This window comes from Sceloporus occidentalis, unplaced genomic scaffold, assembly GCF_023333645.1.
Source record: "Sceloporus occidentalis isolate IW3139 unplaced genomic scaffold, rSceOcc1.0.p SCAF_73, whole genome shotgun sequence".
Taxonomy (NCBI): Eukaryota; Metazoa; Chordata; class Lepidosauria; order Squamata; family Phrynosomatidae; genus Sceloporus; species Sceloporus occidentalis.
This window is the reverse complement of record NW_028317053.1, coordinates 2,238,601-2,250,695: the sequence shown is the minus strand read 5'-3', so window position 1 is coordinate 2,250,695 and position 12,095 is coordinate 2,238,601. Positions and strand designations below refer to the sequence as shown.

Below are 12,095 nucleotides of genomic sequence, written 5' to 3'. Positions count from 1 at the left end.
TAACCAGCAAGTTTCATAAATGAATGAGGATTTAAACCTGGACTTTCTTAGCTCTAATCTAGCATGTCAACCATTAAACTATAGTGAACCTCAAAGAGTTCAAGGCAGCTTCAAGCACTGTTCAACATGTTACTGTGTATAGACTTTCCTATTGTTCAGGCTCCTCACATCATTTATTTACAATTGGATTTGGCAAACATCATACACCATGTACAGCACAGTGTTCTCTGTGTGGAAGACTGTGCAGGGCCTACCAACACAAAATAATTAAGTTCCACAGTAATAGCAGTGGCCCTGTATTCAAACAACACTGATATTCTAGCAGCACTCTGAACACAATCCACATCAAATATGTAAGCCTTGCTTATGCATTTATTATTACAAGAATTTATAAGTTTCTATTCGTTCTTCAGGGCAGTGTACCATAAGTGTGACAAATACATTCAGGGCAGTGTACCGTAAGTGTGACAAATACATTTTTCACAATAGTTTAGGGAGAAAGGAAATATAATATCACAAAGAAGCTCTGTTAAAAGGGGGGGGGGACACATTTTCGGCTGGCATTGAAAGATTGCAACGCTGCTGCTAGATTTTAGGAGTGCTAAAGAGATGTACATATATATGACTCCCTGAGGGGCACATGTGAAGCTTGCCTGGGCATTTGGGGTCACATATGTATACCTATATGTTTGTGGTTGCAGTCTAAGTAAATATGACTAAGATGTAATCTGATCATGAAACTGGTTCATTTAAAAAAAAACTGTTCCTAATCTATTCCCTAATTTTCACTCAGTTGAGAACATCAGGTTAGGAGCAGCTATGAACTGGTTCTTTGAAGTGATGTTATGAAGGATGAATGCTAAAATTCTCCAGAACATTAAAAATGTTCAGCAGTGACATGTTCTACTCCAATCACTTGTGCTCCAGAATAACCATTTAGCTATTTTCCAAAATGATGCCAGAGCCTACTTAGTTACTGCACAAAGAGAATGGGATGGTCAGAACATCTATGAATCCCTACTCTGTTTCTAGCACAACAGAAGGTATGAACACTCAAACATAGCACCTGAGCCAACTGGTCTCTTTGTGAGAGAGATGGACTTCTTACAGATGGCTGCAATCCTCTCTCCCCAGCTTATGTTGCTATGGGATGGAGAAAATTGGCACAGATCCACCTCACCCAGAATGTCTACCTAGTTTCAAATCTAACACACCAGAACAGCCTCTCTGTTTGCAATTTAATGAATGAGAGGTGTTCTATCATAGAAGAGAGATGTTATATAATGGACTGGACTGGCAATAATGAATAGCAACCCAAAATCAGATGGCTGAATAGCACCCTAAATCCTGTTTGTTGGATCAGCAGAAGTGACAGCTCTTAGATATCATATTGCTCTTTTCCTGAATTGGTTGGTCCATCTGACAGTATCTTATCTCTATCTGTTTGTGGCATACTATCACATGCTCCATAGTAAACTGAAAATGATCCTTTAATAGTACACTCTATGCATGAAGTACATACAATAAGTGAACAGGCACTATAAATGGCTGCCCTCAGGTTCAGAATGATCTCCCGATGTCTAATAAAACCTGAGCATCTCCTGAAAGCAAAAAGATTTTGTAAGATGTGTTGTGTTGATGTTTCAGGATCAGGATTGCATTTTCCTTTGTTATTGCTAATCTCGTGGCAGATCCAACTATTATTTCTAGGTAAACCCACAGTCTTTCCTAGCTTAAGCACATTTGCCTGCAGCATGCTCCCTGGAATAAAGAGCTGATTGAAGCAGGGGAAATCCCATGATTGTTGTCTCCCCTAGAAAACAATGTCTTTTGAAGAGAGTTATGCATATCAATTCATCTCCATTTAAAAAATAAATAAATTCCTTCTAAATTTTGGGGGAGAACAACATGTTTACTGTCAAAAATCAGCCAACAAGAAAATGTACCTAAATATTACTCACTAGCAGAAAGATTATCCTGAAGCTGTTGATATTTTATTATTTTACGTGGTGTTGAGAGAGTACATTATTTATTAGTATCTTCCACTTTTCTTCCATTGTGATGCGTATGGCTCCCCTCCGTCATCACAACAATCTGTGGGCCATGCTGTGGGAAAGTGGTTGCACTAAGTCAATGAGCTTCATGGCTCAGTGGGAAATTCAACATGGATCATCCAAATTCCAGTAGGAATTCCACTAACACACTGGGAGCTGTGGGATCTGTATAAGCCACTCCTGCTCTCTGTTGTGGGAGCACCACATGGCCAAATTTCCTAATACCTTCCATGGAAATTACTCCGCACTTACTACAGTATCGGAAAGAGCTCCTCATGTTTCATGAAAACACACAGAATTGCTTCAAAGTATTCGAAGTTTTCCTCACCCTTGATAATGAAAAGGTATTTTTTCACACAGGAGACTATCACACGGGGTGGGTGGGTGGGTGTGGGAAGCCGGAAGTAAAAGGCATACTCCTGGCAAAGTTGAAATCTGTGAGGACTTATCCCGGGAAGAACCAGGAATGCTCTAGCAACAAACCATTCATGGAGAATGTTGCTGGAGCATTCCTAATTCTTTCCAGTATAAGTCATCTCTGATTGAGACGTCATCTGAAAATATTCACTGAGATAAAGCGATTTTGCCAGAAAAATCCCTTTTGAATCCCTAATTTCCCCCCATGTGCTAGTCTCCACACTCAGATGCTCCACTGGGGGGAAAATAATAATTGTGACTTATCACCCCTGACAGAAGAGGAAAGAACACACACACACACACACATTTTCATCCCCCCCCTTTTTTTTTGGTGCAGGAAATTGAGTTGGGTACAAAACACCTTCATGAAATTTCCAGAAAAGTTCCAATATATGAAAAATCAGCCTCTCACAACTTTGTTCACTCTTGAAATTTGTCAGCTCAGGAGAACAGAAGTAGTATTTACAGCATACAAGAACTCATGAGATCAAGAGAACAAAATATGTGAAGACTTACAAACTCCACACTCATTGAATGAAAATTCTTCCATCCTGGGAGAAGCTTTGTGTCTATCAGAACATATCTAAGAGCTTTTTCACATGCCACCTAACAGTGGAGAAGTGCTAATCAATACCATCTAGTTTTAAATGCAACATTTCAGTTCATTATAATATAATGCCCTATAATGCATTGCAATTATTTTAAAGCTACTTCTTCCTCCTGCAAAATGGAATCTTACCTTTATGGAGTCCCTGTCTTCATGCAGAACATTAGCAGCAACATGAGGGAAGCAGGAGAGGGAGAGAGAGAGAGAGAGAGAGAGAGAGAGAGAGAGAATATATTATTATACAAATTTAGAGCAGAGCTTCTCAGGCTATCTGATGTAGAGGACCAGCACTTTTTTCCCCCTAACGTGACAGATTGATACATTTCCACCTATTAATTTATAACTATTTATTTCTAGAAAACTCTGCACAGACCATCAAACAATGGGTCACAGACTGGACCTGTTTACGGTCCACCACTTTTTGCAGAACATGTGTAGAGTAACAACAATGGAGGAAAAAAATAGAGAGGGAGAGAGGGAAGACAAAGATAAGGATGGAAGAAGTGCTTCAAACTTGTTTACATTTAGGGAAATAAGACAGAAGCACATGGGCAAAGGAAAATGGCACATACGTCTAGGAAAGAAATAATTTAAAGAAAAAGAGGTGGTATAGAAATAGGGAATACAGTCTGTGTTGGATGGGGGTACACTTCCCCTAAAAAAAAGGTTTGCAGTTTGAGGGTACTCCTGGATTCAGCTCTGAGACTGGAGGTCTAGGTTTCAGCAGTAAACACAGTTTGCACAGTTAAAGCTAGTGCGGCAACTGCACCCATTCCTGGAGTAGTCAGATCTGGCCACCATGTCCATGCCTTGCTTACATTCCTTGGACTACTGTAATGCACTCTGCATTGGGCTGCCTTTGAAAAATGTTCAGAAACTTCAGTTGGCCCAAAGAGCTGCAGCCAGATTGTTAACTTGAGGTGGTTACAGGAAACACACAACTCTCTTGTTGCAAAAGCAGCACTGGCTGCCAGTCTGCTTCCAGGCACAATTCAAAGTGCTAGTTTTGACCTATAAAGCCCTATACAGCTTGGGTCTGGGTTATCTGAAGGACTGTATCTCTTTTATGAGTTCATTATAACACTAGGATCATCAGGAGAGGTCTTTCTCTCTTTCCCACCACCTTCACAGGCCTGTTTAGTGGGAACAAAGGAACAGGCTTTCTTGGTAGCTGCTCCCAGGCTCTGGAATTCCCTCCCTAGAGAGGCCAAGATGGCCCGATCCCTGCTCTGCCTCCCTAGAGATGTTAAGATGGCCTCATCCCTGCAGGTGAAAATGTTTTTGTGTTGTCAGGCTTTTTAAATTGATGAGGACTAACCTTTAAATGTTGTGCAAGTCAAAGTAAAGTCTCTATGCAGTTTTAAAATACATGTCAATATTTAATGTATTATTGTTTTAACTTTAATTGTTTTTTAAATTTTATACTGATACTTTTTAAATGCGTTTGTATTGTTTTTAAATTGTACTGTTTTAAATTTGTGGGTAGCTGCTTCAAGTCCCTATAGTGGGAGAAAGGCGTTACATACGTACATAAAAGTAGAAGAAGAAAAAATGAGTAGAAGCAGTAGTAGTAGTATGGCACAATATATTCAGGGAGGGAGATCCATATTGAGTGTGACCCATGAATTTGAAATTGCTAGTGGTGTCTCTTCAAAGCCCATAAAATTTACAGCTACCTGCCCCACCTGAATAGATAGGTCATGTACTTGCAAAGCAAGAGGAACTTGCTCTGAATCCAACAAACTATCTCCTACCTCTTTGGTGATCGTTATCGTGATGTTTCTTTTCATCTTTGATTGGAAGATGGGACTGTCCCCCGAGGGCACTCGACAAGGCTAAAAGGCCAGCGCTGCTGCCAATGGGTGGGATGGCTGGTGGCTGCAATCCTGAAGGATGTGGAGTGAGAGGCACTGGGAGACCATGTCCATGTGATAAATGCTGAGCCTGGAGTTGCTGCTGCTGTGAAAAATTAAGACACAGATATTGAATTTGTTCCAAGAAAGAGAGCTTCAAAGCGTGGTTAGCTGTGCGCTGCATTGTGTCTGTGTACTTTCAAGGGCTGTCAACCAATCAATGGCCCTACTTTGCTACAAATTAATCTCCCAGATTTTTGGTTTCATTTTAAAAAGTACAGTACCTCAGTAAAAGCAAGGAGAACATATGATGAATGCAAGGGTTTCTCATGGCTGAATAGCACAATCATTTATTGCTTGGAAAAAACATTTTAACAGACATTGCCAGAATCAAGACCTTTGTTTTGGGTAAAAACTGGCAGGGGGCTGCACCATTATTGAGCTTTATTAAACCATTTTTCAATAGCAATGTCCAAAAGACCCTGCCCCACACACACACCCCCCCGACACTGTACATGCAGGAGCAGTTACACAGTGATATGCATGTCTAAGCAAAACATGTAAGCAGTAATAAAGTTTTGTTTCTTTTCTTTTTCTTTAAGAAAAGCTGAAAATTGAGAAAATTAGCGTTAAACTGTTCTCCCAGAGCTGCCACACAGCATGTACTGAGAGTTAATTTGAAAGAGGAAAACCTGAATTAACAATCCAGAAAAGGAAACTGGTTGCAGCCACCGTTTTAAGTCCTTTAAGTGTCCTCAGCGGTACTTGAGCAAATTACTAAAGAAAATCTAATGTAGCAAAGCTTGGGTCCTCCTGTAGGCTTGCTCAATAATGCTGAAATAATTGGGCACTCTGTGCACGTTTAGTGATGCTCGAATGAAAAGCTAGAGGCCTGCCCTTGTACTCTTCTCTAGCTGCTGACTCTGTGTTGTGACAGGTTTATTTGAGTGGGACTGTGATGCATGCACCAGTAACTGCGCTGACAAGAGTTTAAAGTCATTTTTACCAGTACGCTGGCAACACATAGAGAAAAGCCCTTGAGAGGTTAGAATTGGAGTGCTTGACCTCAGCCAAGACTGCATCAAGCTCTCTACTATACTAACCATTGTGAGGCAGATAGCTTGTTGATGCTGTTGAATGAGAAGGTGTGCACGTGTATGTGTGTGTATATATGTGTGTTGGAGGATATAGTGGGAGAAGAAGGAAATGTGTCATGCTCAATCTATCCCAACTGGAAACTGTTTGACTTCACATTTGTTCCAGCCGCCCATTTTCCTCCTCACTTCCTCGCTCTCCATAAATATAATTCAGAGAATAATTTTGAAATCTGCTTTCACTTTCACAAATAATATTATTTAAGCAAACTGGATCTCATTTTACCACCTTCTGTCTCCTACATTTTAAGAATGTTTTCAAAGGGACAGGGACAAACAACTGCATTGCTAATTGTCAAAACACACTTCACACACTCTCCTAGACTTTCCCGTGCCTGTTATCTAAACTGCAACTCTGTAATACTGTACTTATGATTCCTGCATTTCAATCAAATTTTTGTTGTTGTTAACTGCCTTCAAATCGACTTTGACCCATTGCAACCCTATGAATGAGAGACCTCTAAGTCCATCTATCCTCAATCTCCCTGCTCAGCTCCTGCAGATTCATGGTCACTTTACCAAGCAGTATAGTATTTTCTAGTGAGTCCTTTCTTCTCACAATATGGCAAAAAATACAACAACCTCAGTTCAGTCATCTTTGCTCCCAGGAAGAGTTCAGGCCTGATCTGCTCTAGGACCCATCCATTGGTCTTTTTAGCAGTCCACAGTATTCTCAGAACTCTTCTCCTCTTCTCCAACACCTCATCTCAATGAGTGGATTTTCTTCCTATCAGCTTTCTTCACTGTCCAGCTCTCACCACAGTACATAGAAATGAGGAATATAATGGAATGGACAATCCCAACTTTGGTATTTAATGATATACTTGGTATATTGCTGTGTGTTGATAGACACTTTAAGTTTTGTGTCTAACTGCCTATATATTTATCAAACTTGGAATGTCCTAACAAACAAACACACATTGTGATCCAATAATTCAGCCCCATCCTATTGTCAGCTTGATAAAACAAGCATCCTCTATGGAATATAGTGTCCCTATCACAGTCAACAATGGGATCACCATACACATACACACACTTTAAGTTTTGTGAATACAGCCAAGGTTGCATCACAAACTAGCCTTCCTGGGGAGGTTCAAACAAATACCAAAGGTTAAGATATTCCTAATCTGCACTAGCTCCATATTTTCAGTATCGACTGACTAAGCCAGGTGTAGAATACACAACTATAACTTAGTCCTTGTAACTCCATGACTATTAGGAGGGGCAAGGCTGAGGGAGAAATCAACAACTTCATGTTGTTTTCGGGGATATCTTGATTATCTCACCAGTGACTTTCTCATCATAGCATCTGAAAGCATGACACAGCAAACTGCAGCCAAGGTATAAAGGCTTGAAGGCTCTTTTAGGGGATCATAGGCTTCATGTTGAAACTTCAATTTAAGAATAGATAAAAAGAGTCCAAGTGTCTCCCCATCAACACTGTAACTGTAATGTTACATTGAACTCATGCAGCTGTTCCCACCCTACCTTCCAGTGACTTTGTTCTTTTCCACAAACTATACAAATACAGCCAGCCCTCCATATTCACTGATTTTTTATTCATGGATTCAAGCATTCAGTTTGAAAATATTTTTAAAATATATACATTTCAAAGGGCAAACCTTGATTCTACCTTTTTATATAAGGAACACCATCTCACTTTGTTGTTGTGAATAATGGGACTTGAGAATCCACTGATTTTAGTGTCCACTGGGGTCCTGGAACAAACCCCAGCAGATAACAAGGGCCTACTGTAATGCCATCAAAAACAAAATGACTCTGTGCACTATAATAGGTTACAGTTCTGTGCACACCTCTGTTCCTCTACAGTACTACACCAACATCATGTTACTTTACAGGTGTACAAAAAAAACCCCAACAACATCCAGCTGATCAGTAGATGGACTCTACTACAAGAGCACACCATTTAAGGCAGTCATTTATTAAATAATTTTCTGCAATTCAATACTCTGATCAAGTTTTTCTAGTCTAATTTCTCAATTTACATTTTGTACTTTGATAAGGCTGGCCAAGCCTTGCTTCAAGAAGCACAAGCACAAGGAACCTGACATGTCTTAAAAAAAAAAAACAACCTTGGGAGGAGGGCCAAATGCTCTCGAATGGTTTAAAGGACTGACTCAATTTTTTTCACATGTACATCATTCACTCTTTACAAGAGTGTAATCTGCATTCATCCATAAATAGCTCAAATAGCTATGCAGTCAGTGTAATTTGTACCCATCCCTAGTACAAAATTCAAAGAGGAAGGGAAGGATGAAGGGTATCAATCTGACTGTTGCCATATTTTAAGGGGGGAAAGAGGGAAGAGATTTGAAAAAGTTTCAGCTTTAACACTGATTTCATGCCTTTTCCTAACAGTGAGATCTGAAATATTGATGGCAAGCTTAAATCCCTTCCCCACATATCTAAAAAGGATCAAATTAAAAGCACAATGTGCTTATAAACCATGAACAAATTAGCTTCTAATGTTCTCTCGTTAGAGTCAGCACATTCAGAAGCCTATTTTCCTGGAAAGGATTCAGGTTTCTATTGGATATCTTCCAAGCAGCGCCATGCCAGAGTAATCTAGTGCTTTCCCCCTTATAGACCCTGAAAGCTCATTGCTATTATCCAAACGGCCTGAACATCCTCCTCCAACCCAAAGACATTTCGAATGTTAACTGACAAATTAATCTCCCAAAGACTTCACTTTATATCTCAACCCACATAAAGGCTGTATGCACATCCTTTCCATGCTGCTTGGAAAATACAGGCAACATCCAATTAAAATAGCCTCATTATTATGTAAGTCACACTGCATTAAAAAAAAAGCTACCAGGTAAGGAAATAAAACTGAGGTAGGTGGAAGCAAAACAAGTAGACCTTGAACATTCTGTGAACAGCATTAGAAAAGAAAATTGGACTTTAATATTAAATCAAGACTAAATCAGCAGCTGAGGCTCATTTCATAAACCCAAACTTGCTTTTCTCCACCCTTCTCCACCATCTCTAATGGAGGGCAGGACATAAATACAACTTTGGACCATTCTTCACACCATTCTTGAACCTTAAAAATCTCAAACCTTAAAAATCACAAAAATCAGAAGACAAGACTATTAAGTAAACCAAATGTCTGGAACATAGAGACACAGAAAGTCAATATTATGTTTGTTATTGTATTGTAGGGAATGTGATGTATGTATTCATTGTATAGATGTATTGTGGAATGTGTGTATAATAGTTGAAATTTGTATATTTTTATTTTAAATCAATAAAAGTAAAGAATTTAAAATATTTTAAACCTTAAGATTTTGGTAGCCTTAATAAACAGCAAATATTTCTGTGGTAACTTCAGATGAAGCTGAGTTCATGAAAGCTTACACAAAATGAAACTCACTAGTCTTTAGGCGTGTAAATAATAGTTCTGTATGAGACAGGCTGTCTCAACAGGATGAGACAGACTGTGGAGAAATCACTGAACCCCCCTCCACTCCCCAGATTTCTAGCTTCCAGTGAGAGAATGATAAAAGGAGGGGATGTTGCTGTTATTTATTGCTGAGGTTTCTGCAATTTGTGCCAAAGATCACTGCTCAAAATTGGTATCTTTTCTATTTGTTAAGTAAACACAAACACACAGCAAGCTCAGAGGGATGGTTTGACTGATCAAAGAGATGCAAACCAACTATTCATTGCTCCCAAATGTTTTACTCAGTATGGCCATCTATTTGGTGCACTTAAGAACAAAAAGTATTCTAGCAAATACAAAAACTCTCATCAATATCATCAGGAAATAAGTTTGCTCTTTTTCAGAAGGAAAAAAAATGTGGTTTCTCATTCTTGTGACAATGATGCTTTACATATCTATAAGTCATTAGGGTGCTAGAAGACACTTTTTTTAGTTTTTAAAACACACCCAGCTGATGCCCTATCCATCCAAGCCTATACTCTCTTTGGGTAATGCCTCTGTAATTTCTCCAAGCCCTATTCAGACTTCCTTTTTCTGAGATTAAATTGATGAAGGAAGTGATGTATTTGCACCATCTCCTTCTGTTGCCTTTTTTGCTTGCCACATGAAAATGGAAATATACGTTTTCCTCTTCTACAAGTTGTCATATGAAGAGTGAAGAGAACAGAGTTAGGGTTGAACCAGGATACTCATAATCACTCCTCATCTCTTGAAGAATAATTAATCTCAAAAACATGACTAATGCTCTCTTTAGCTAGTGAACTGTTTAAGAGAAACTTAGTTGTACTTGTGCGTAGGAATGCTTTAACTCACATCTTTTATATCATGAAGCTCTGAGAGCCTACACTGGCCATCTGGTTACGTCATCTGATGGTAATTTCTTGCCCCGTTTCTTCTCCTACCTTGGCTAATACTGCACCGATATCTGAATTGTAGCTACCAGAGGTAGCTCAGACTTCTTATTTTTTTTCTTCCAGCCCCCTTAGCTACAATATTTAGAGGGTTATAGGGAAGGGACACATTTTTGGTAAAACTGAGTGGACTCCATGGACAACACTTCTGGAGTTTTATTAATGGTCTGCTTAAGAAATCAAATACAGTGGACCCTTGTTATACGCTGGGGTTTGGTTCCAGGACCCCCCGTGAATAACAAAATCCATGGATGCTCAAGTCCCATTAAATATAATGGCACAGCAAAATGGTGTCCCTTATATAGAACGGAAAATCAAGGTTTGCTATTTGAAATTTATACTTCTTTGGAACATTTTCACACCGTGTATGCTTGAATCTGTGTATAAAAAATCAGTGTATAAGAAGGGTCAACTGTACTGCATGGCATAACATGGTCAAAAATGCCTGTTTTCTACCAGGCAATACTAAACTTTAACACTCTTTATTACATAAGCTGGCACATTTGTTGTTGGTGTGTGGCTTAAGACTGTTTCTGACTTATGATGACCATAAGGCGAACCTATCATGGGGTTTTCTTGGCAAGATTTGTTCAGAGGAGGTTTGCCACTGCCTTCCCCTAAAGTTGAGAGTGTGATCTGGCCATGGCCACCCAACAGGTTTCATGGCTGAGCTGGGAATCAAACCCTGGACTCGATGCACATACCTTCCCTTGTTGCTGGTATAAATTCCTTGCTTATGTCCTCCGATTCAAGTTCTGGGATCTCATCCTCTACTAACACATTACTAGATCAAATCTAGAAAATATATTCACAGCAAAGGAAGACTCCTTACAAAGGAGAAATATGAGATACAGTCAGCCCTGGTACCCACAAGGACTCAAGCATCCATGGCTTGAAAATAGTCAGAAAATATATAAATTCCACCCACACCTCAACCCCACACAGATGTCATAATCTGTGGATGCCCCCGGGGGGCTGGGGTGGTCCTGGAACCAAACCCTAGTGGAAACCAAGAGCCCACTATATTTAGAAGTACACACAGCCAGAGGAATGGAGTGTTAGTAGCCCAACAGTTTTTATTTTCATTTTATTTTTTAATCAAAAGTGCAGTACAGGGCTGGGTGGAGGGCAATTCAGAAGGAAACTTTCCCCATTCAGCCAGTAAAACGAATGGTGAGCATAATATGTCATGGGCTTCATGTACTGCTCCTCATAACAACTTTCCCTTGCAGAGTCATCAGTCCCTATCAACTAATAAAAGCATTCAGTGCTCAAGTTAGGGACAGACTTGGAAAAAAGTGTACGTCTTCATCTCAATGCTAACGGTTGTTTAAGGTGTCAAGAATATGTGCAAGATGAACTCTCTGCTTTTCTCCCTAAAAGCCTAACCCTTTCAACCGGAGAGCTTGTGGTTGACTCAGGAAGGAAACCAATTTCTCTAATAGATGGTCCCTTTGCATGTAGCTGTCTTTCTTTAATCTCTTTTCTTGGTTTATGGTGATACATACCACTGGTGGTCTATCATTTTCTCCTTAAAGAGCTTTCCCCTCTCTCTTGTGACTTCCTTGTGTGAGGTAAAATAACCATGTGTTCATATTTTCTTTCAATGTGTATGGCTTTTAATACTTTTAAT

General features: G+C 39.5%; 1 protein-coding gene across 10 annotated transcripts in view; it reads right to left on the bottom strand.

Annotated features, from left to right (window-relative positions):
- The window catches only part of LOC149286017 (transducin-like enhancer protein 4), a 170,471-nt gene that overhangs the window by 71,534 nt on the left and 86,842 nt on the right, over positions 1 to 12,095 (bottom strand). For 6 of the 10 annotated variants that reach the window (XM_089494568.1, XM_089494563.1, XM_089494566.1 and 3 more), the window contains 2 exons: positions 4,833 to 5,037; positions 3,211 to 3,227 (listed from right to left, as the gene is read on the bottom strand). In XM_089494568.1, coding sequence (XP_089350694.1) covers positions 3,211 to 3,227; positions 4,833 to 5,037 — 222 coding nt within the window. The remainder of the gene's footprint in view (positions 1 to 3,210; positions 3,228 to 4,832; positions 5,038 to 12,095) is intronic. The other 4 variants (XM_089494565.1, XM_089494567.1, XM_089494572.1 and 1 more) reach the window with 1 other exon arrangement.